Raw genomic sequence first — 22506 nt, 5'->3', positions numbered from 1 at the left:
CAACTTTCTCAACTTTAGACTTCATATATGTTTAAAATGATGAATAAATCCCGGAAAAATGTAGACTTTGTCCTTACTTTTGTTTTACACTCTGGAGTTTCAGAGTTAATATTTTTCTTGGTTTCCTAGGAAAGAGAGATGATTGAAGAAATTTGATCAACTCAATTATAGCTCTAGTGCAGTGATTTTAAAGAGGGGAGAGGGGGTAGGAAAGAGGAAAAGCACACCCCCACTGGGGAGCCTCCACACGCCGGTCCGTGTGTACTTGTCCATGCATCATGGCAATATTCACACCATGTTTGATCCACTTTGAATTTCAAATAACATTAACATAAGGAGAAGGCTTTTTATTGGAGTAAGGGGAGAAACACAGAAACAAGGCACCATCACATCCAACCTCAACTCAGAAAACATTCAGTCCTATTTATGAGCCTTTTTTAGTGCTTCTTTGTGCCAGAAGCTGGACACATGCAAGTGAATAAAAGAGAAGTCTGTTCCCAAGGTGCTCAGTGAGCTGTAAATAAAAAGATGTAAACAGAAAGATTACAATGTAATATAATGAATGCAGTAATACAAGTAAGCACCAGGACACTGCTGAGGAAATGCTAAGGGTGTGTTGATTAACAGGGTGCAGAAAGCAATGGGAGATGCTGAGGAACTGCACTTGGGATCACCGTGCAGGGAGAAGGGACAAGCAGGGATGACTTCCTGGAAATGGTGGCATCTGAGTTGGCTTTTAAAGGATGACTAAGTTGTCCAGGTTCAAGGAAAGAGATTCCTTCCAAAGAGAGGATACAGCATGCATAAAGCAAGAAGCATGAAATAATATAATATGGTAAGAAAACTATGGACAATTCAGCTTTGTGATGGTATAAAATGTGAGCAGTGTAAGAGAGAAGTGACGGGTATAATCAGTCTTCTATTCTATGATCTTAGCCTAATAGGGTTTTTAAAAAATCACCTTGCTGATATTGTATAAGATGATATCAAGGTCAAACTAAGAGCCTATTTTTTAAAAATCTGCAGTTAGGTTGCCTAGGCGGCTCAGTTTGTTAAGCAACCGACTCTTGGTTTGGGCTCAGATCATGATCTCATAACTTGTGGGTTTGAGCCCCACATAGGGCTCTGTGCTAATAACACGGAGCCTGCTTGGGATTCTGTCTCCTTCTCTCTCTGGCCCTCCCCACTGATGCTGTCTCAAAAACACGTAAATAAATATTTTTAAAAAATTATTTGCAGTAGTCCAGGTCATGCATTTATGCATTCATTATTATATTCCATAATCAGAGCCGCCATTTAGACTACAATACACTCCCAGGCACGCTCCTATCTGAACGGTGCCCGTAATAAGACCTAGTTCTTTAGCATTTACTGTTTGCCATATACCTGACACACATTCACAGTAAACCAGCTGGGTAGCTCTTGCCATCCCTTTGTTACAGGAGAGGACACTGAGAGGAGAGGTTGAATAACCTAAGCAAGGTCATAGAGCAAGGAGGTGATGTTGACAAGGTTGCCATGGAGGGCTGGCTCCAAAGCCTGGGTTCTTTGCATTGAACTACACACCTTCAAAACATTCTCACTGAAGTTAGAAGAGAGAAGGCCGGAAGACACATATTTGGAACTTAAGGGCGTACGAGATGAATGTGTGAGTCAACCAGAGAGAAGGATCCTTTCCAGTCAGAGTGACCAAGGAAGGCCCCCAGCACGCAAGCAGGATTTCAGTGGGTGAAGCTGGGGATCCAGGCAGGGAGACAGGGCACCCCAGGGGTGTTATTCAGGCTCAGACTCTGATGGACGGTCCAGGTTCTAACTTCTGTCCCATCCTTCCCCTGTGGCAGCCCCTGAATCACCTGCATTTCATTTTATTCATCAGCAAAATGGGATAACAGCAATATATTCCTCCTAGAGTTGGTGGGAGGATTAGGAATAATCTATGTCAAGCGTTTAGCAAAACACCCACGACAAGGTAAGCCGCGAACCGCAAAATGTTAGCTAATAGTAGATGTGTTTGAACTGTGGCAAATAGGCCTCTAGTCCTCTTACAGTAAAATGAGAAATAGGGTTGAAAGGATAAAATTGAGACTAAGATTGAGGATGAAGTTAATGTTCACCTGAGAAGCTGGTCTCTTTTCAGCAGGGAATCACTCATGAAAGGAAACAAGCCATATTCATAGCGTTCTGAGCAGATCTCCCAGGGGAGCCCCCAAGCCCCTCCCCTTGGCATCTGGCTCGCTCGTGAGCCCTTCAGAAGATGTGTGAGGCCCTAGGGACTTGTTCAAGCAAGGACTTTGGGAAACAGAGATACTGTCACCCATCAATGCCCACCGTGTCCAAGATGTTTTTCTTTTCTCTCTCCCCCATCCTGTATCTTCTCCCCTAAACACATAGTAATGGCTGAGGCACAATTATTAACCCAACTTCTCTGAAACATTGTCTTTATTCACTAAGGCTAAATAACATTTCCAGGAACCAATCTGGGCCACCTGTATCATAATTTATTTATTAGTTTTTTAAACTTGGCGATACCTAGCTTTTACTTATTTTTAAGTTAATGTCATTTCTATAACGTGGTTATTATATTCCTCATTTAATCACATATTACAATGAAGACACTCTTGGTGCTGATGGTTACGTTCACTTCTCTTGACTGTGCTGGTTTCATGGGTATACAACAGATACCAAAACTTACGTAACGTAGCCCTCAAACATGTATGGTTTATTATATGTCAATTAAACCTCAATAAAGCAGTTAAAAATACAATAAAAGTTTAGTAAGCCATGTAATTATTAAAACATATAAAATTGTTATCCATATATAATACTCATATTATACATAAATACATATTCATAATATGAAAATATGAACATGTATATTTAAATCTTAACTCTACAGGTTTATCAGGACAGGTGATTACATAGAAATGTATATACAGGCTTGTAAAACTTAAGTACAAAGGACATGTTTTTTTAAATAGGAATACATCACACTATTCTTAGCAGCAGTATTTGCAATAGCTAAAAGGTAGACACCACCCAAGTGTCCATGGAAAGATGAATAGATAAACGGAAGGTGCTGGACACATGCTATCGCCTTAAAAAGGAAGAGAAGTCTGACAAACCCTACAACATAGATGAGCCTCGAGGACATTATGCAAAGTGAAAGAAGCCAGTCATGACAGGGCAGATACAGCATGATTCCACTTATCTGTGGTACCTAGACCAGTTACAGACACAGGGTGCGGGTGAGAGGGTACGTTTAATGGGTTCAGAGTTCCAACTCTGAAAGACGCAGAGTTCCGGAGATGGATGGTGGTGCCGATTTGCCCAATGGGAATGTTCCAACTGCCCCTGCACTGTACACGGTAGAATGGTTCAGACGTATATTTTATGTCATGTGCATTCTCCCACAATCAGAGAGATGAAAGTTGCTACACATTATTTTAAAATCAGTAAAGGTGTCATTTTGTACTTCTTAAAAATGTTTTCAAGTGCTCTCGTTATTTATATTCAAATCAAACAGCTTCTGAGGTAACTTTCACCAGATTTCCCAAAACGGCAAATGATGAGCACAATCCCCATGAAGAAAACTTTTCTTCTGGAAGAAGAACTCTACCAGGACCACTGACGGCCCATGTTTATCTGGAGTGATATGGGAGTTTATGAGTCAGGAGCTGGGCACCTGCTGATTTGAAAAGGGTGTGGACCCTACGGATCAGGGCCAGTCTGTCCGTAAACTTCGTAGCAGGAACTGATTGGGCCTTGTCCAGGCTTTTACCCTGTGTGGTGCATGATGATGTGGCCATAACTACCAGATGGGCTTCTCCAAAGATATTTCTGTTCCCATTCCCTAAGACGAAGCCTGAAATTGCAAAAGGGCTCCCCCCACACACGTCTCACCCCCACTGCTTTGCCCAGGGCTTTCCGCAGCACCCCCAGCTCCTTGAGATACAGAGATACAGAGAACTTCCTTTTTCCAAGGGCTTCATTTTCTTCCAGGAGTTCAGCTCACTGCAGAGTCCTATTTTCCCAGAGCAAGGGAAGAGAAGCCTTCAATCACCTCACAGGAAGAGGAGAGCATCTGCTTGGGGATTCCAAGGAGATGTTTTACTGCAGCTTTTCACAAACTGATTATATTTAAAGTTCCCTTGGGGAATGGGGGCTGGGAGGAAAGAAGCTTCGGAGAAGACCTTTGTTGGCATGAGTGGAGAACCGCTCAGACCTCCCAGGGGACCAAGCTTGTTTAAATACCAGCAATCCACATTCCCAAGTGTGTGTGCACACGCAGTATGTGTAGTTTTAAATTTCATCTCCTGCCCTGAAAGGGTCCTAAAAGGGTTAAATTGTTGCAGGCAAAAACCTGAGGCTTTTCAATCAAAATACTCCAGATGGAAATTGCAGAATTTCACTTCTCAGCTCTGTGGTGCACACATACTGCTCTTCTAAGATATTAAAAAAAAAAAAAGGACAAGAACCCCAATGTTCTCAAGAAAGAAAATTTGACTGCTCAGCACACAGTGCCACTCTGTTTCAGAGGATTCCTCCTGGAATATTTGCATTAACTGTCAATCTCAAGCTGTCTGGGGCACTATAAAAACTCAAGGTATGGAGAGCGGAAAGGAAAGGGGCCCCTGAAAAAGGGAAGGACAATAGCTAGTAGCTGGGAGACTAGGCAGTGATGCGAAGCCACCCAAGTACCACCCAGATTATCACCTCCACTAACCAGGCCTTGCCCTTGACCACCTTTGGCTGCTCCAATCCTGAAAGAAACTAACAGGCTCCCGGCCAAAAGGCCTCAGGTTATGACCATGAACCTGACCAGGGTTGTCAAGAATTTCCAGAGACTCATGTATATGAAAGCGTTTCACTAATTGGAAAGAGCCATGTAAAAGCACGAAGAATATTATTGCTTTCGAGTCAGACATTGAGAGGCATGAACTTTCAAAGGAATCTGAACACCCACAAACCAGAAACAATGATGGTTTTTAAGAAGGCGGCTACATGGCAGGCTAAGGAGGCGCGCCCCTCATAAAACCAAGCTGGGGTGGGGTTGGGGCCGGAGCCTCAGAAGACCTTCAGGACACATGCAAGCAGGTGGTTTAAAGGGAGGCCAAAGCCACAGTATAGATAAGGTCCCACACAGTCCATTTAGAGTCCACTTGATTCAAACGTTTTAAAAGGCAAAACCCAGAATTCTGGTCAGAGACAAACAGGACGACAGTGGTCAACAATTAGACAGTTCAGCTGTTCGTTTTACACAAAGGGAAACTGAGGTTCACAGGGTTTAAGTGACCCAAGATACCTTTCACCACTGTTGATGGAACAAACCTAAACCAGAACTCACGTTTCATTCCCAGACTTGGCTCCTATCATTTTTAACGGCTGGCACTCGGGGAGGGAGTGGGCAGTGTAGCCTTCTGGGCAGCCCCATGCAGCAAGATGTACTAACAGAGGACTAGACCCCGCTACCAGTGAGCACTTAAAAGTGCCAGATACCATGCTAAATGATTTTCATATAGCATCTCACTGACTCCTCACGACTACCTTAAGACACATATTCTATCTTGCCCATTTGCCGGTGAGGGAACTAAGGCTCAGACAAGTCCTGTAATTTGCCCAAGGTGAGCGAGTGACCGAACTGAGATTTTAAACCTGAGGCCCGTCAACTCAAAAAAGGCTGTGCTCTTAGCATCAGACCAAAAGAGCAACTTTCTTTTTTATCTTGGCATCTGTAAGAGAAGACCAGCAGCACTCCTGGTCTCAGGTAACACATAAAAAACTGGAATTCGGACCAAGGGGCTCCTACCCAGGGGGGAGCAGAGCCAACCTAGAAACCCAGGTCCTTTGTCTCCAATCTCTAAGCTCTCGCACGAAGAACCCAGGTTCTAGAATGGAAGCTCCACAAGGGAGGAGTCTCTGTCTTGTCCACTGCTGTATCACCAGTCCCTAGAACACACAAAAGGCACTAGATAAATAGCTGATAAATAAAGGAATGGAGTCAGGCTGCCAGGGTTTGGCGGGATGACCTTGGGAAGGCTTCTTACGCTCTCTAAGCCTGTTTCTTCACGCAGTGAATGGAGGGGTGAAATAATATCCACCTCCCCAGTTGATGTGCAAATTAAACGAGACATTCATATAAAGCACTTGGCGCAGGCTAGAACATCATGAGCTCCCAAAATGCAATCTATTATTATTCTTATTGCTGCTATTATCCGTTGACAGATTTTGGCTTCTTAAGGATTTCTTTTCTCCTACTCTGGTCGGATGACATTTCATAGTAAATAGGAATAGAATAAAATAGAGAATTGGAAGTCAGTCACCTGCTTCTAGTTACAGAGCTACCACCACCTAGCTGTGTGACCTTGGGCAAGCCTCTTAATTTCTCTGTACTCTCCTCAGCTCTAAGATGAGGGACTAAATCATTTAAATCAGCTTTTTATCAGGCACCTTCTCCGAGTAAGATGTCATGCTTGGCCACCTATAAAATTCTATGATCCTGAAGGGTATCAATGGAAAATATCAGAGCAAAGCAAAACAGTCCCCTGCTTGCGGCAAGGCTGACGAGAAACCCCAAATAGCCAACTGCATTACATCATCTCAATGAGCCATGTTTGTAAATACACAAGTGTTTAATTTTGAGACACTCGTGAGTAATCTTTCACCAATAGGAATTCGCAGACAAGGTTCTATTAACACCTATCAGCCCTAAACCTTTCAAAAAATAAACATGTAAAATCACTTTGCACCTTAGTCAAATGGCGTGCTTCTGGAGAGAAATCGGGAAAGTCAAAGTTATTAACACTCCCTACGGCAACAGTTAAGAATAGGATACATGAAAAAATAAAATGACATATCTGGTTAAAATGGCAAGGGGGAGTCCAGGAGCAGAATACAGTGCATCTGGATAGGACACAGAGGCCGGTGGCCTATTGTTTACAAAAACAGGCCCAGATTATGAACAGTGACAAGAGGCCAAGACCTCAATTATAACTCACAACCACACCTCTCCCAATCCCTGTTCAACTGAAGCTATCAATCAATCAACTCCCCCATCTCTGTAATAAACCCACCAATATTTGCAGCCCAGTGGATAGAAGGTCCCTCAGGACACCTCCAGCAATGACCAAGCTGATGACATTAAAAAGACCCTACAGGCACAATGGGGACTTCAGACTACATTCCAACCTTCCAGGAGATAAGGCAGCTGCCCATTTCAAGCTCTACTCTATCCCCACCCGGGGCAATCATTAGAAGGGAGACATGGCCCTTCCCAAGTCCTCTATGATAGGAAAAGGTCTCCTTGCATTGGTGCAGGGAAAGAAGGAGGGGCCCCTCCCTCTGTACTCTGAAACAAAGGAAAACCCAGAGCTCCAACCATGTGGTGTAACATTCAAGGCCACCCACCTCTCCCACTCCCCAGCTGAAGTCTCAATGGACTAGAGCACATGGCTCTTTCCAGTGACTCGCCAGGAAGGGACACTGCCTTGCACAAACACAACCTGGGCGCTTTAACGGGCAGGGGCCCCTCTTATGGGAATGACCGGTTAAAAAAAGGTTATCTGGGAAGAGGCTCTGATTCATGTGCCAAGTCAGCTAGTCAACCAGATGTGCAGACAGGGTCACTTGGTTTCTCCAGGTCCACATTTTGCTTTGCCCTTCACATTTTGGCAGTGGGCCTTTAAAAGCATGCATTCTGGAGCAGAAGGTGACAACACAGAAGGGTTAAACAATTATGTCTTCCCACTTTCCAGAACCAGCACCACCCAGCAATCCTAACATCTCAACTCCATTCATGTTTAGGTGAGGGCGGAGACAGGGTGTGAAACGACCTTATTCTTTCTGTTCTCCGATCTCTGAATGCAGGGCAACCAGAGACCAGTAGGTAGAAGGTGTACCCAAGGTGGCTACAGACTTTCCGTGTCCGATGCCATAACAAGTGTCACCTTTTGATATAGTGCAGCAGAAAAAAAAAACAAAAAACCAAAAAAACCCTGCCTCAGAGGGTGGGAGGGCTCCCCAAAATGGTAAACCTCCTCAAGGTTGCCTTTCTCCACCAGGACTTCTCTTCAATGTCAGATATTAATTCCTAAACACCTGTCAGATTTCAGTTGTCCTTCAAGGAAACCTGACCGAGATACCCAAAGGCAAATTGCCGCCTTTCTCTCTCCAAGAACCTTCTGCCCCTCCCCCATTCTATCTAGCCTGGGGTGAAAGGCTGCCAAAATTAGGGCCAGCCCTACAGGAACAAACCTAAGCCCATTCTGAAAATTCCTTTCCAGAGCCCTTGGTCCCTGGCACAGCCCATCCCTCGGAGGCTCAAACCCACCTATGGAAACCACCTCTGGGCTCAGCCTGCCCCCACCTGATCCACCCAAAGAAATGAACATCCTGCAAATCAGGGTGAAAATAAATGCCTCAATGGTCCACCAAGCATATGCATTATGCTATTTTTCAAAGCCCTTACCTTTGACCTGAGTATCGTACTCTGCTATGATCTCCTTATCCTTTTTGAATTTGGCCGGAGACGTCATGTTTTCCTTCTTTCTTCCAAATTCAAATTGTGAATTGATAGATCCACGGGAAAAATCCAACCACCGAAAATCAATACCTCCAAGACCGCTTCTCCCAAGGGCAGAAGGGGCCCCCCGCGGTGGTCTCCAGCGCTCCGGGGAGCGCGGGCTGCGGGCTGGGCAGAAGGCTACGGCGGGCACATGCAGACGGTGGGCGCTGGGGCCGGGCGCGGCGGCTGCCGGTTCCTGTGCTAGAGCCCGAGCCGCAGCCTCAGCATTAGCCGGGAGAACTGCAGCGCCCGGAGGCTGGCCTGGGGTCTGACATCAACGACACAGGCAGGGAGTGGAAGTCCTTCCGCACGACATGGTGTGGGGGGTGCGGGGGTGTGGACGCGCCCAGCTGTGTCCCCGGGAGGGAGTGGGTGCGTAAAAGGGTGCCGGGGGAGGGCTGGGCGTGCTTCGCGGTTTTTTGTTGCACAGGCTCGAAGATGCTGCAAATCAAATCCCAAACGGGAGCCGCAGCAGCGCAGACTGGATCGGAAGTCGTTTGCTCCGGTTCACTTGCCTGTAAATGCAGGGAAAAGGGGAGGGGGCGATCAGCCCCGGCGCAGATCCTAATCGCGGCGGGGGTGGGGTAGGGGATGCGGTTCCAAGCCCGGCCTGGGCTCATTCATCTCGGCCAAACGCCGCCCGGCCCACAGAGCCCGGCGCGGCGAGGTGCGGAGGAAGGAAGCTCCCTCCGGATTTTGTTTTAAGGCTGGAAGAAAACACTTTGGAGCAGCCGCCTGCGCGGGCTTCGGGTGGGGACTGCAGCGGGAACGCGGGGCTCCGGGCGGGCTCTGCGGCACCTCGGCGGCCTCCGAGCCCCGCCAGCGCTGGGCAGCGGTCAGCCAAAGGGAGCACTCTCGGCAGTGGCTCCGACGCGGCCCCTGACCCCCGGCTGGGGCAACTCCCGGGACATCAAAAGGGATCAAAGCCAGGGAGGGACAAGCCACCCGGGCACAACTTTTCTTCCCCTCCCGCCCCTCCTCCCAGTTGTTTTGTTTTTGGTTACTAGCTTCTCTTGGCAGCAAAATGCTGAGGGGGGTGAGACCTGCAGGAAAAAGCCTGCTCCGCACGGGGCACATCCAGGAAAACAATGTGGTCGGCAGAAGCAGGAAACGGGCTAGAGGCGAGGGTCGGAGTCGGGAAAACCCAGGGGCGGGGGACGGAAGGCAGCCGCCGCCTCCCCCAAGTCATGGACCAGAGTGACTCTTAAATGACACCCCCAATATTTTTTGTCACCCATGCCCAGAGATCCCTGATACCGCACCCAGACCCAGGATGGGGCGGGGGGTGGGGGGACGAAGGGGGTCGGGAGAGTCGCAGTCCTGACCTTCTTCGCACCAGGAGGTGCCTGAGGAAATCCCGCCCGGTCCCAGGCCCGGGAGGCGGGAGGGAAGCAGCGGGAGCGCAGAGTCGGAAGTCTAGCTCCGCACCGGCGACCCTCTCTCCTAGGTCGCCCCTTTCCCCTCTCGGTGTCAGGAGACCGGGGACGGGGGGGCTCCCGCCGGTGTCTCCCACTTCCAGCGCCGGGAGGAAGAGGGAGCCCAGGCGGCGTGGTAGTTCAGGCGGGCAGGAAGCGGGGAGGGGGCTGTGAGGTGGGGTCCATAGGCTGCATGGGAGCCGCGGATAGATTCTGCACACGTTTGGGAGGCGGGGAGAGGGCAAAGGGAGGACTACCTCGGGGAGGGGTAAGGGGTGATGAGGAAACTACCGTGGCCACGACGTTACACAGAGCGTAAGGATGTTAGCAACTTGGGGGACCCGTTATGGGTCTAGGAACGGGAGTGCATGAAAGGCACCATTCCAGGAGGGCCGGGGGCTGGGACACAGAAAAAGCCCCGGAAGCAGTGTGGAACAACCATTCTTCTGGGTCCTGGGCTGTAACCCGGCTGTCTGCCAGGGCTTGGAGACAGGGGAAGAGGATAGCCGATGGTAACGGGCAATGCCAACGACGGTTGCCCAAAAGTAGACCAAGGCTGCCCGTGTGCAGAGGACTTGGGGAGGGGGCTGGGTGCTGCTGCGCGGCGGCAGAGTCCCAGGGCAGAGCCCGAGACTGTGCGGTGAAGGGCAGAGAGAGATGCAGTCTTGAGAAGTATTAAGGGCTGTACTGGAAGATTTGGAGAGGGTCGAGGGGGAGGGGGTCTGAGTGATTCGGAGCGGCACGGCTAGGCGATGCCCCAAGCAGCATCCGCGCGCTCTCCTTCCCGCCCCAGCCCGGGGTTTGTTCAGTCAGGGCTCCAGCCCGGCGGCCAGGAAGAGGAAAGGGGAGAGGGAAGGAGCCTTTACCTGGCTCTGACGCGACGGGTCTCAGGCCCCCAGCTCCGCTTCCCACTCAGAGATCTCCTCCCCTCTTCCCCGCCACCCGCTTCTACGCAGATCGGTCCCCCTAGTCCCCAGAGGAGCCTCCGCCAACTCCGCAGGACCCCGCCGGGAAGCAGAGCCCACCCCCTTACCAATCACCGCCCGTTTTCTATCGACCGATGGGGCCTGTAACCAATAGGAATAGCTGATCCCGGGAGAACAGGAATGAGGAGGAGGAGCTGGAGAAACTTTGGAGGTGTGACTAAAACCACCGAGGCGTGGTCATAGAGTAAACTCCTCCCAGGGCTGCCGAGCCCTAAAGTAGAATTAATGGGCGGGGTTAAAATGGAACCAACAGCCAAACACAAACTCTTGAGAGAAAGCACTACCAATTGGACCGGGATAGAGAGGAGGGGCGTTGCGGAGAATTTTAGCCAATAGAGAGTAGAGCCCAGTAGACTGTAGAAAGTCTTCCAATTAGAAGCGTGAAGGGCGTGCCTCTTCTCTTTCACCGGGGCGGGAGTAGGGTTTGCCCAAGACCCCCCCCCCCGGGTCAGCCAATGGGAGCGGAGGCAGAGCCAAACTGGGCCAACCAGAAAGCTGACCTCATCTCGGCACTGTTACTGAGGCGGGGCGTACGGCCTCCGGGCCACTAAGATCTCAGCAGGGGAAGGCTCTCGAGTCTTCCAATGCGGGACGCGGGCGAACTCCGGTTCTCCCAATCGGTGCGCCGCGCCGGCAATTCAAACTGACAGCCGGTTGGAAAGGCAGAGAGCGGAAGAGAGAGCAAAAAACGACGCGTTCGATGACAGAGACCCTAGCGCCGACTGAGCCCCAAAAGCGACCTCTGCCCCTTTCCATCAACACCACCGCGCGCTCCGGAGCGACCTCTCCCGGAGAGACCTAAGGGGACAGCGGGGGGCACGAGGGAGAGCTGAGGAACGGGGACTAAGAGAAACGGCGCGAGAGCCAGCCTGCACGCGGAGGGCTGGGGGCTGCCAGGAGAGAAGTGAAGCGGGGGCCCACCAGCGAGCAGAGCGGAGGAGGGTCCTGGGAGGACTGAGGAAACCCAGGGTTTGTCCGGGTCGGAAAAGCTGAGGGGATTTCTGGATCCTGGGAAGGGGAGAAAGAGTTCCAAAGAGGAGGCGTGGGTCGGGACGCTTGGCCGGAGATCAGAGGGCGAGGAACTGGAGAGCTCCGAGGGAGGGGCTTAGGAGAGGAACTTTTACGGAAGGCCACTGCGGGAGAAAGCTCAGGGAATTGCTACCGGGGCGGGAGCTCAAAAGTAGAGGAGCCTTTTAGACGCGCGGCTGGGGGGCCTGTAGAGCAAGCAGTTCACCAGGCCCTTTGCAGCTCGCCGCCTCCCCACTTCAAACCCCACTGCCTTCCCCGAAAGTTTAAAGGAAAGCCACATTTGCTGCTTCTCCCTGTTCCTACTCAATAAATATTACTTTCACCCTCCCAAGGGAAAACAGAAAAAAGCTCATTTCCTTCGCAGTTTTACGGCTTAGAAAAGGTCAAGGCCTCGCCATTCGATTTTTGGCCTGGGGGAATCAAACTAGGAAAGGTACTGCTCTTGTTTCCTTTTTCAAAGCTCTACACCGCATCCTTTCCGGGACGCCATGTCTACCAGCAGTTGTAGTTTCGAGGACCGGTGCGTATCCATCCTGTGTTGCAAATTCTGCAAACAAGTGCTCAGCTCTAGGGGAATGAAGGCTGTTTTGTTGGCTGATACTGAAATAGACCTTTTCTCTACAGACATCCCTCCTACCAAGTAAGTCATGCTAGTGGCGGGCAACGGTAGCCTTTAACTAAGTGGGGAAAGTGTATGGTTTGGACCGCTGGGAGTCAACAAGGAGGTTATCATTTTGGTGTTCCAGCCACTCCCAACAGTCTGATGATCCCTTTGGAGTATAACTAAGTGGGCAGACTGTCTGGACAAAGTCTGTGGTTTAGCTAGAGTGGTCAGTCCTGATGTAACGTTTCTAGTTCAATTATAGTCATGTGACCACATCCCTTAAGTTGGATCCCTGGCGCTGTGCCCCGCCCAACCATCCCAATTCACTGGATCAAATCCACGACCTAGACCCTAGACTCTAGGTAAATTCGGGCAAGATTTTCTGTACTGTTAGAGACGAGAGTTAAGTTTTTCATTTGTATTCATAAAGTTTTAGGCCAAAAATATTCATAATTTTCTGCCATTATTTGCAGTTTGGTAGACTGAATCAGATCCATTGTCCATATACTTAAGTGTTCTTTTCTCAATAATCTCATAATGATAGAGAAATCGATTTTTAGGCGATGAAATAGACTTAGCCCTGAAACAATCCTTGTCAACTATTTCAGATACTATGCATTTTTTGCATCATCAAATCCTCTTAAATTCTGTGTTCAGACACTAAAGAATTTGCTATTTATTTAGAAAAATAACCATTTTATTTTACTCAAATGTACCTTTTCCTAGCTCTAAGAGGAACTTTCTCTCTCCATAGGCAGCATAGATATGTCCTTATGTAATTTTCAAGATTTAGGCTAACAATCATAATATTTTATAATGAACTTTCTGATGATAGAAACTTCAACATTTTGAATATACACTCAAAGCCGTAAACTCCTCCTTTCTTGAAATCTTTTCTCAAGTGGTTTAAGTGTAGAGATGCCTAGTGGCAAAGCCAACAGCTCTCATTTATTGCAAAGATACTGGGTTAATATTTTAAGTATCTGTGTGTGTGTGTGTGTGTGTGTGTGTGTGTGTGCACACGTGTGTTACAAAAAACACTAGACAAGAAATCCAGAACCTACTATTGCACAGTTCTATGATTATTTTTGTCTAGAACTTTTTTCTTATTAGTAGCACACACACAGAGATGCACACATGCAGATAATTTATTTATTTATTGAGAGACAGAGACCGTGAGCACATGTGGTGGAGGGACACAGAGAGAGGGAGACACAGAATCTGAAGCAGGCTCCAGGCTCTGAGCTGTCAGCACAGAGTCGGAGGCGGGGCTTGAACCCACAAACCTTGAGATCATGACCTGAGCTGAGGTCGGACCCTCAACCAACCCAGCAACCCAGACACCCCATAAAATATTAACCCATTCATCTTTGCAATAGATGTGGTAAGCAATAAGATGAGGGCTCAGATATTGAGTTGTTTGAGGTTAGACCAGAGTCTACAATAGAACTAGGTTTTTCTTATTGTCTATTCTTCCTTATAGGGATTATAATAGTATGGATTAATGTACTAAGATGTGTGTGAATTAACAAACACATAAGATTTTTTAAGTGGAATTTTATCATGTTTATGGTAAGCGCTCAAGTATTAACTGACTCTTACCAAATATACTATCATTCTACTTTATAGAGTCTCAGCTCTTTGGGTCTACAAAATTCATACTATATCACAATCAAAAATACAAAGATATGGAAAAATTGGAACCCTGTGCACTATTGGTAGGAATGTAAAGTGGTGCTGCTGCTATGGAAAAATAACATAGAAGTTCCTAAAAAAATTGAAAACAGAATTACCATATGATCCAGGGATCCCACTTCTGGGTGTATATATGTATCTGAGTGTGTGTTTATATTTGGATATATATCCAAAATAACTCAGTGCAAGACTTAAAAGATATATTTGTACACCCATGTTCTTAGCAGCATTACTCACAATAACCAAGAGATGGGAGCAATGCAAATGTTCATTGACAGATGAGCAAATAAACAATATGTGGTATATGCATGCAATAAACTATTATCAGCCTTATAAAGGAAGGCTAGCCTGCCACATGCTACAGCGTAGATGGACCTTGAGGACATTATGCTAAATGAAATAAGGCAGTCACAAAAAGACAAATACTATATGCTTTCACTTATATGTGCTACTTAAAATAGTCAAATTCATAGAAACCGAAAGTAGATGGTAGTTGCCAAAGGCTGAGGGAAGAGGGAAATGGGGAGTTGTTTAATGGGTATAGAGTTTCAGTTTTGTGCTAGGAAGAAGGTCTGGAGATTCATTGCACAACAACGTGAATACACTCAAGACTTCTGAACCATACGCTTAAAATGATTCCTTTAGTAGATTTTGTGTTATATGTGTTTTTTACAACAATTTTTTAAAAAGCACCTTTGATTATTTCTGCACATTTCCCTCTCCAGTGCAGTGGACTTCATTGGAAGATGCTATTTCACTGAAATCTGCAAATGTAAACTGAAAGACATCGCATGTTTAAAATGGTAATTTGTGGCAAGATGCTAGATGGCCCTGCGCTGGGAAGATGGATGGTAACACCACAGCACAGAGAAAGCTTCACTGGGCTGCATCGAAAACTGGTTATAACCCATGCAATGAGCCATTGAAAAACCATTTGTTACTTAGAGTTATTTTTTAAAAAGGTCTTGTGGCACATTTGTCTATGATTTTATAATTTTTCAAAGTGCCTTGACAAATATCTGCTTTAGTTTTCAGCAAAAGTCAATGTAGTTTGGGAAGATAAAACAGTTATAATTGTAAAAATCAGGTTTGAGCCCGGGCCTTACTGTTAACTCTGAATGTAATCTTGAGTAACGTCCTTAAACCTCCAAATCCCTGAACCTGTTTCTTTGTTTAATTTATAGCTTAAGAAGATAGAAACAGTCTTCTAACTTAAGAAGATAGAAATTTAAATATCTTTTGTGTTTACCTTATAGAGTGCTGTGAAGTATAAATTAATTACGAATGTTAAAAGACTTGATAGACTGTAAATTACAACACAGATGGAAACTATTACTATTATCTTTTGAGAGATAGACAGATTTGAGTATTATTTGTCCCATTTTAGAGAGAAGAAATTTCAGATTTTTTTTACATTTAAATGAGGTTTGGATTATAAATTATAATCCTAATAATTGAAATTCTTATGTGCTAATAATGATTTAAATTCATTCTTTCATTCATTCAAACTGTACATTGACGTCCTATTATGTGCTAGTCATTGGTAATGGAGGCTGGAAACACAGCAATAAATAAAGTCACTGGCTTTTGGACATTATATTCTAGTGGGAAGATGATTGGTCAGTAAGATATTTAAATAAATAAGATATTGAATAGGGTGGAAGATGCTCCAAAGAAAATAATAATAATAAATGATAGAGAATCATAGAGATTGGGAGAGTAGGTAAGAGCTGTTTGACATAGCATGGTCTGGGAAGACTTCTTATGAGAAGGCTAACATTGGAGTTAAATCTGAAGGATGAGTAGGAGCACAAGGGAAAATGTTCTAGGCACAGGGAATAGCAAGTGCAGAAAACCCAAGGCAAGAGGAAGCTTGACGTGGTCACAGAATAAAAAGATGATGGCCAGCGTGGCAGACACATTGGGACCGCCAATGGAGAGTCGTGTGAATAGACTGGAGATACGGTCAGAATCTAGAGGAACGCTGTCCAGTAGAAATCTACAAGCTGCATATGTAATTTAAAATCTTTAAAAAATTAAAAATAAAGACAATCTTCTAATAACCACATTTTAAAAAGTAAGAAGAGACCAGTGAAATTAATTTAAATGGTACATTTTACTTAACCCATATAACCAAAATATTGTTTCAACATGTAACCAGCATAAAAAATGATTAACGAAATATTTTACATTCTATTTTTTAGTCTTTGAGATCCCGCGTATGTTTTATATTGACAGCACACTTCAGTTCAGTCTAGCCAAACTTCAAGTGCTCAACAGCCACATTTTAGATAGCACAGATCTAGACCTTGGAATGAAGGGGTTTTTTTTGTTTTGAGTTTTGGTCAATGGGAAGCCAGAGAAGAGGCCTTAGCAGGGGAGCAAGATGGTCTGATGTGTCCCTACTAGAGTGTTAGCTCCATGAGAATAAGGATCGTGTCCACTGCTACATTCCAACACCTGGAACAGTACCTGAAACATAGTAATAGATGCTCAATAAACATGAGTTGAAGGAGTAAATGAATGAATGAATGAATGAATGAATGAATGGATGATGATGAAAGCCATAGAATTTACTCTTGCAATACAGTCCTACAAATAACTGTCAGTCCCTGTCCAAGAACAACTTGCTTTCATGTGTTTGCCTTTCAAGCAGATTATGATTAGAAGACATATTTTAGGTAGGCTGGTACCTTTTATAGTATTTTTTTTTATAGGGCCTCACAAAACTGACTGACTCCCACATCCCACAGAGTGGAAACAAGCTATAATAAGAATTTTTACAACCCAAGGTATAAGTGTTTCATGTTATCGTTAAAAAAAAATTACTAGCTAACACCTTCCTTGTATGTTCACTCTATTGAATAGTGACCATATAGGGAAAAAAAAGTCTGTGGAAGAGTGAAGCACTTACAATCAGATGGGTAATCTTGACAGTAAAAAACTTTTGCAACTTTCTCTAGAAGCTATGGATTTGCTTTATTTCTAAATTCCTTCAAAAACACTAGAACTAAAATTAGAGCAGCCAGCTTGTGTTTGGTTTACAGGGGCTCATGCTGTCTTCCTACTCCACCATCTGTTAAAACAGTTTTTAGGAGTTGGCATAGAACTAGAACATAGAAAAACCCAAATTGCCACAGTCCTGGGGATAGCAAACACCTTTTTACCCACCAATCTGAGTTTATTTAATACATTTTTGTCTGTACAGCATCTCAATTCTGGGTGTTTTACAGAACACATCACAACCTTCTGGCATGGCATCTAGAAGCTACCTTCTGAAAGGAGAATGTGTAAAGTAATACTAGCAAGGAAATGGAGAATGTGTTAGTATTCGACAGTAGCACTGTCAAATTTGACATTACCAGAGTAACTCCCATCCCCAAGATCTAGCAATGGAGGTTGTTAGGAGGAAATGAGGACTCTATATGGTCTACCTATTTACCTTAGCACATAAAAACATTTATACGGCCCGTTATTACACGGTATCTGAGTATATTTGCTCTTCTTTCTTAGTGGGAACATCGTAGGTTATCACGTGATTGTTCCGTGTTGTTCCTGCCTTCTTTCCTGCAACAATGGACACTTCTGGATGTTTCACAGCCAGGCAGTTTATGATATTAACAGACTAGATGCTACCGGTAAGAAACAATTGACTCAGAAATTCCTCTAACATTTATTTGTCTATTATGAACCTCAGTGAAACTCCCAATAGGTTGTTTGAAGAGTCCCTCTGAGACCCTCTTACCTGGGTTGAAAGCGTGAGACTTCAGTTCTTTTATCTCAAATATTCAGTTAGGGGAACTCGAACCAAAATTCCTTGCCATTTCTACTTCATCTTTGTCTACAAGAGCTTCAAACTTAACTCTTCATGGTCTTTTTAAATTAATATTTAGTTGCTCTAAGTTGTTGCATTGATACATATTATAACTCCAGGGAATTTTGGAAGATTTTAGATTTGATGGTCAATTGTGCATGTGTGTGTGTGTGAGTGTAAGCGTGTGTGTGAGAAGGGAGGGGAGGCGAGGCCAGTGGGGACTTGGGAGGGAGGATGACTAGGTAACCTCTGTATTTAGTGATGTTGCTCCAGGGGAAAATAAGATATTTGACATCTATATTAATAAATTATGATGGAATTTTATTCAAGGGAAATATTTAATGCCAATATTTTACACTATTTAGTAGGAAAATATACAACCATTTCTTTTTTTTTAAATATATATTTATCTATTTGGGGAGAGCATAAGCAGGAGAGGGGCAGAGAGAGGAGGACAGAGGATGCTCTGCACTGACAGGCTCACCGCACAGAACCCAATGTGGGGCCCGAACTCCCCAACCGTGAGCTCATGACCCCAGCCAAAGTCGGGGTCTACCGACTGAGCCACCCAGGGGCCCCTACAACCAATTCTTAGAGGATATTTACATCATACATTTTATATTGTCTGCAGCCATTTGGTTTTGTCACAGCACATGTGTTTTTTACACTTGATCTTAGCCAAAAGGCCGAGAAGCGATAGCACATGTGTTTTTTCTGTCTCGTACCTATTTACACAACAGATCAGGTTGACTTTTAGTGGGACATTTTTAGTGAGAACTGAAGTTTGCAGAACTTTCGTTTACAGGACAAATTTTAAAGAATTCGACAATCCAAGTTGGCACTAATACCGTCAGGTTTTTAAATATATGTTTTAATCTTCTTCAGAACTTAAAATACATTCCTGTTCTTAAGGGTGATTTGTCTTCACAGACTGAAGATCATGAATTGTAAGCTAGGTTCTGAGGGTCGTTAAACCTTCCAATTATGCTTAGATTTTTATAGACTCTGATGGGTTTTTTTAATCACCTGGCATTCAATTGTAGCTCTCAACCCATCATTTGGGGGTCTTAATTTCAGACTCTGGAATGTGAAGAAGGCCATTTTTGAGAAGAGACTTATCTGGACTCCCCTGAGGTACAGCCTCCTAACTTAGGCCTCCAGTTTTATATTTGTGTTGATCATGGGACACATTAAAGGAAGTTTCTGCTTTGATACTATTTTTCCTGCTTCATAGAATTCAAAACACAGGGTGGAGGTTTTTCCATTTTGATTTACTTTTTAATATTGGTCAATTTTTCAAAGATAAAAGCCCCGCATTCTTCCATTCACATTGAATCTAATCCATGAGAAACAGATGTATCACAGGATTTCCTTCCTCCCTTCTTAACAGAGAAAGGAAGGTGCTCCTTCTGTCAGATCCAATCTCTCAGTTTATTTTTTCTCCTTTGAACCAATTGTGCCGAGCTACTCATGTCTCTGAGCAGTCACTCCAAGAATATCAAACTTCTCCTTTATAACCTGAATATTGTGACTTAAAGCAAGACTTTCTAGATGCTTGGTATAAAACAGGGTCTCTCATGATGCTGAGACTGTCCTCGAATCACCTGAGTCAGCCGCATCAAAGGAACCCATACACAAGTTTTATGAAATTCTAGAATGTTTAGATGGAAAGGGCCCCAAGTCTGTGTTCTAGGCTGGGCTTCATGTGTCCACCTGATTTCCCAAAACTTGCCCGGGGATGCTTGAGAAACCTCAGTTCAAATTCTCTGGGGTTGGCAAATGCCCTCAAAGGCAAATAGACTTCCTCTCTCCACTTACCTTTGTGGTTCTAATTATCCCTTAGATTTTGGCCTAGTAACTCTTTATTATTCTGCTGGCCCATCAAAGCCATATTACCAGAAGTAGAATACTGTTCATTCTTGGGGGGGTGGAGGGAAGCACAATATAATTGTATATTATAGACAGTGCAAACACAAAAACATTACAGAAAATAATATGATAGACTTCTGTACCCACTCGCCCACATGAAACAGATGCTAACTTCTTGCCTGATTAGATTCTAGCATCTCAACCAAGAGAGACAGTTGATTGTTTCCACTGTTTCAACACTGCCACAGTGCACCTCCTTGTATATGTCGCCTTGAGCACCTGTGCAAAACGGGCAGTTAGAGAAAGCAATGAGGGACGGGCTCTATTTGCTATATATGTATACGTACATATATATATATATTTGCTGTATATATACTTAATTTGCACAACAGAATACAGAAATAAAAAGAAATGAGCTAAAGTTATATGTGTGGATATAAGTGAATTTCAAAAACATAATGTTGAATAAAAAAAATTAGAAAAGATACATATAATGCCATACTGCAAAAAATTTAAGTACATTAAAAAATAATATGCATTGTGCGCATTGTGTGCAGTTGCATACACGAGTAGTAAAGTAGTAAGAACATCCATGGTGTACTGGTGGTAGTGGGAGCCAGATTCACACCAAATCAGACCCTGGCTCGTTCCCTTCCACCACGTGGTCACACGACAGCCTGATAACGTGAGATTTTTTTTCCTTGTTGGACTCCACTGGCTCCCCTAAAGGTCAATTAGTAATTGTATTTTTTCCCAATTTAGTACTTTCAAGTTGTATATCATAGTACGTGCCCAGAATGAACCAGGTCATTATGCTCTGTCATGTATCTGTCCTGTTCCTACTATATGCCTATGCTAGATCCTTCAATATGACATCTGACTGTCCTTTCACGATGAGGCTTTAGATTGTTGGGTTTTTAAAAAATATATTCGTTTATTTCTGAGAAAGAGAGAGAACATGAATAGGAGAGAGGCAGAGAGAGAGAGGGAGACACAGAACACAAAGCAGTCTCCAGGCTCTGAGCTGTCAGCACACAGCCCCACATGGGGCTCAGACTCATGAACTCTGGCATCGTGACCTGAGCCAAAGTCAGACACTTAACCAACGGAGCCTCCCAGAGACCCCTAGACTGTTGTTTTGTTTAACGTATTTGCAGCTATAATCTGGTCCTAAAGTTCTACGTTGATAGCCTCCAGACTAAAACCCACCTGTAAGAACGGACTGCAGTTCATTCTCTAAAACCTTGCTGTTTTTAATTACAAAAAAGCCACCAGCCACTTCCGTGCCTGTTGAGGAGATGAAGAGACTTATTCAAGCCTTTTCCCTGTACCCTCCAAAGAGACACTGAATCTAAAATCAACTTGTGAGATCTCCATTCTTAAAAATCATTAAAATAGATTTGAAAATTATCAGTGTAGAGTGATTATGGAATAAGATAGCTAGAGGCAGGGTTTGAGGAAATGGACCCTGAGATCCTCTGGAGTTTGAAGATTCTAGAATTCAAGCCCTTCAAAGGGCTTAAAAAATGTTTATGTCTTAGATGAATAATATTAGATCATTTTTATCTACAGTACATTCTTCAGTGTCTTTTCTCCTTACTGTTACCACTATGGTTCCATGTCAGAATGCTAATGTTTAAGGTTTTCTATAGCATGTTCCGAGTTGTAATAGTAGCTAGCTCTAAGTAATCTTACAATCTTTTCTTTTCAGGCGTAAATTTCCTACTTTGGGGCAACTTGCCAGAGGTCGAAGAGAATACAGATGAAGACGCATTAGATATCTCAGCAGAAGAGTGTATTCGATGAACGGGGTTATGCTATGTATAATATTGACTTGTTTCTATTTAAACCATATGTTAATGGATTGACTCGAAAAAATATTAGTAAGGATATACTACTGATTTCTCCTTTTCAGGAAAAAAATGAGACTTTTGTTGACGTATTTATCTGCTATCTCAGATGAATTACCAGAATTTAATTTGAGCTATGGCAGTTCATTTTTTCTATGGCTTCCTCTTCCTATTTCCACCCTCCACCCGGTATAGATGTATGCTTAAATTCAGATTGGAGATTTTTTCATGTGTCACTCAACTACCTCACCATCTTGGGGAATTTTTCTTACAACTAGATACCAGCTACTGTTAATTTTACATTCTTGAATAAGGGGCATTGGTATACATAGACGGGTGTATATCACCCAAGTATAAGCATGTGTATAACCATTCATGCATATGGCAAGCTCAACAGGGAATTAAAGCTTAACAGGAATTTTTTAAAAAACCAAGCTGAGGGGCACCTGGATGGCTCAGTCGGTTAAGTGTCCGACTTTGGCTCAGGTGACGGTCTCACAGTTTGTGCGTTCGAGCCCCACATCAGGCTCTGTGCTGACAGCTCAGAGCCTGGAGCCTGCTTCAGATTCTGCGTCTGCCTCTCCCCTGAAACACCCTGTCTCTCTCTGTCTCACTCTCAAAAATAAATAAATATTAAATTTTAAAAAAAAAGCTGTTAGGTTTCCATAGGTACTGGTTATCCTG

The 22506-nt window shown here is 44.5% G+C and overlaps 2 protein-coding genes and 1 long non-coding RNA gene across 11 annotated transcripts in view; 1 reads left to right on the top strand and 2 right to left on the bottom strand.

Annotated features, from left to right (window-relative positions):
- SRGAP2 (SLIT-ROBO Rho GTPase activating protein 2) overlaps positions 1–11051 on the bottom strand; it is a 227132-nt gene extending 216081 nt beyond the window's left edge. For 7 of the 9 annotated variants that reach the window (XM_029935600.1, XM_029935605.1, XM_029935603.1 and 4 more), the window contains exons 1-2: positions 10842–10967; positions 8465–9075 (exon numbers count right to left, since the gene is read on the bottom strand). In XM_029935600.1, coding sequence (XP_029791460.1) covers positions 8465–8531 — 67 coding nt within the window. In that variant the 5' untranslated portion in view covers positions 8532–9075; positions 10842–10967. Of the gene's footprint in view, positions 1–8464; positions 9076–9885; positions 10722–10841; positions 10968–11008 lie in introns of those variants that run through there. The other 2 variants (XM_029935602.1, XM_029935601.1) reach the window with 2 other exon arrangements.
- FAM72A (family with sequence similarity 72 member A) lies at positions 1546–22301 on the top strand. Its single transcript, XM_029935619.1, has 5 exons — positions 1546–1648; positions 12451–12510; positions 15015–15092; positions 17803–17927; positions 21684–22301. Exons 1-5 carry the CDS (start codon positions 1641–1643, stop codon positions 21776–21778), a joined length of 366 nt encoding a protein of 121 aa, XP_029791479.1. The 5' UTR covers positions 1546–1640; the 3' UTR covers positions 21779–22301.
- The window catches only part of LOC115288350, a 42451-nt gene continuing 40016 nt past the window's right edge, over positions 20072–22506 (bottom strand). The window contains exons 2-3 of the long non-coding RNA XR_003906956.1: positions 21182–21259; positions 20072–20251 (exon numbers count right to left, since the gene is read on the bottom strand). This is a non-coding gene — a long non-coding RNA (uncharacterized LOC115288350). The remainder of the gene's footprint in view (positions 20252–21181; positions 21260–22506) is intronic.

The sequence above is a fragment of the Suricata suricatta genome, chromosome 3 (genome assembly GCF_006229205.1).
Source record: "Suricata suricatta isolate VVHF042 chromosome 3, meerkat_22Aug2017_6uvM2_HiC, whole genome shotgun sequence".
Classification (NCBI taxonomy): Eukaryota; Metazoa; Chordata; class Mammalia; order Carnivora; family Herpestidae; genus Suricata; species Suricata suricatta.
The sequence above is the reverse complement of the archived record's forward strand: the minus strand, read 5'-3'. Positions and strand labels throughout refer to the sequence as shown.

Excerpts from the sequence above, each read along its gene's own strand:
- FAM72A (XM_029935619.1), top strand. Across the intron at positions 12,511-15,014 it reads AGTTGTAGTTTCGAGGACCG|TGCAGTGGACTTCATTGGAA; the intron begins GTGCGTATCCAT and ends TTCCCTCTCCAG. Across the intron at positions 15,093-17,802 it reads GACATCGCATGTTTAAAATG|TGGGAACATCGTAGGTTATC; the intron begins GTAATTTGTGGC and ends CTTCTTTCTTAG.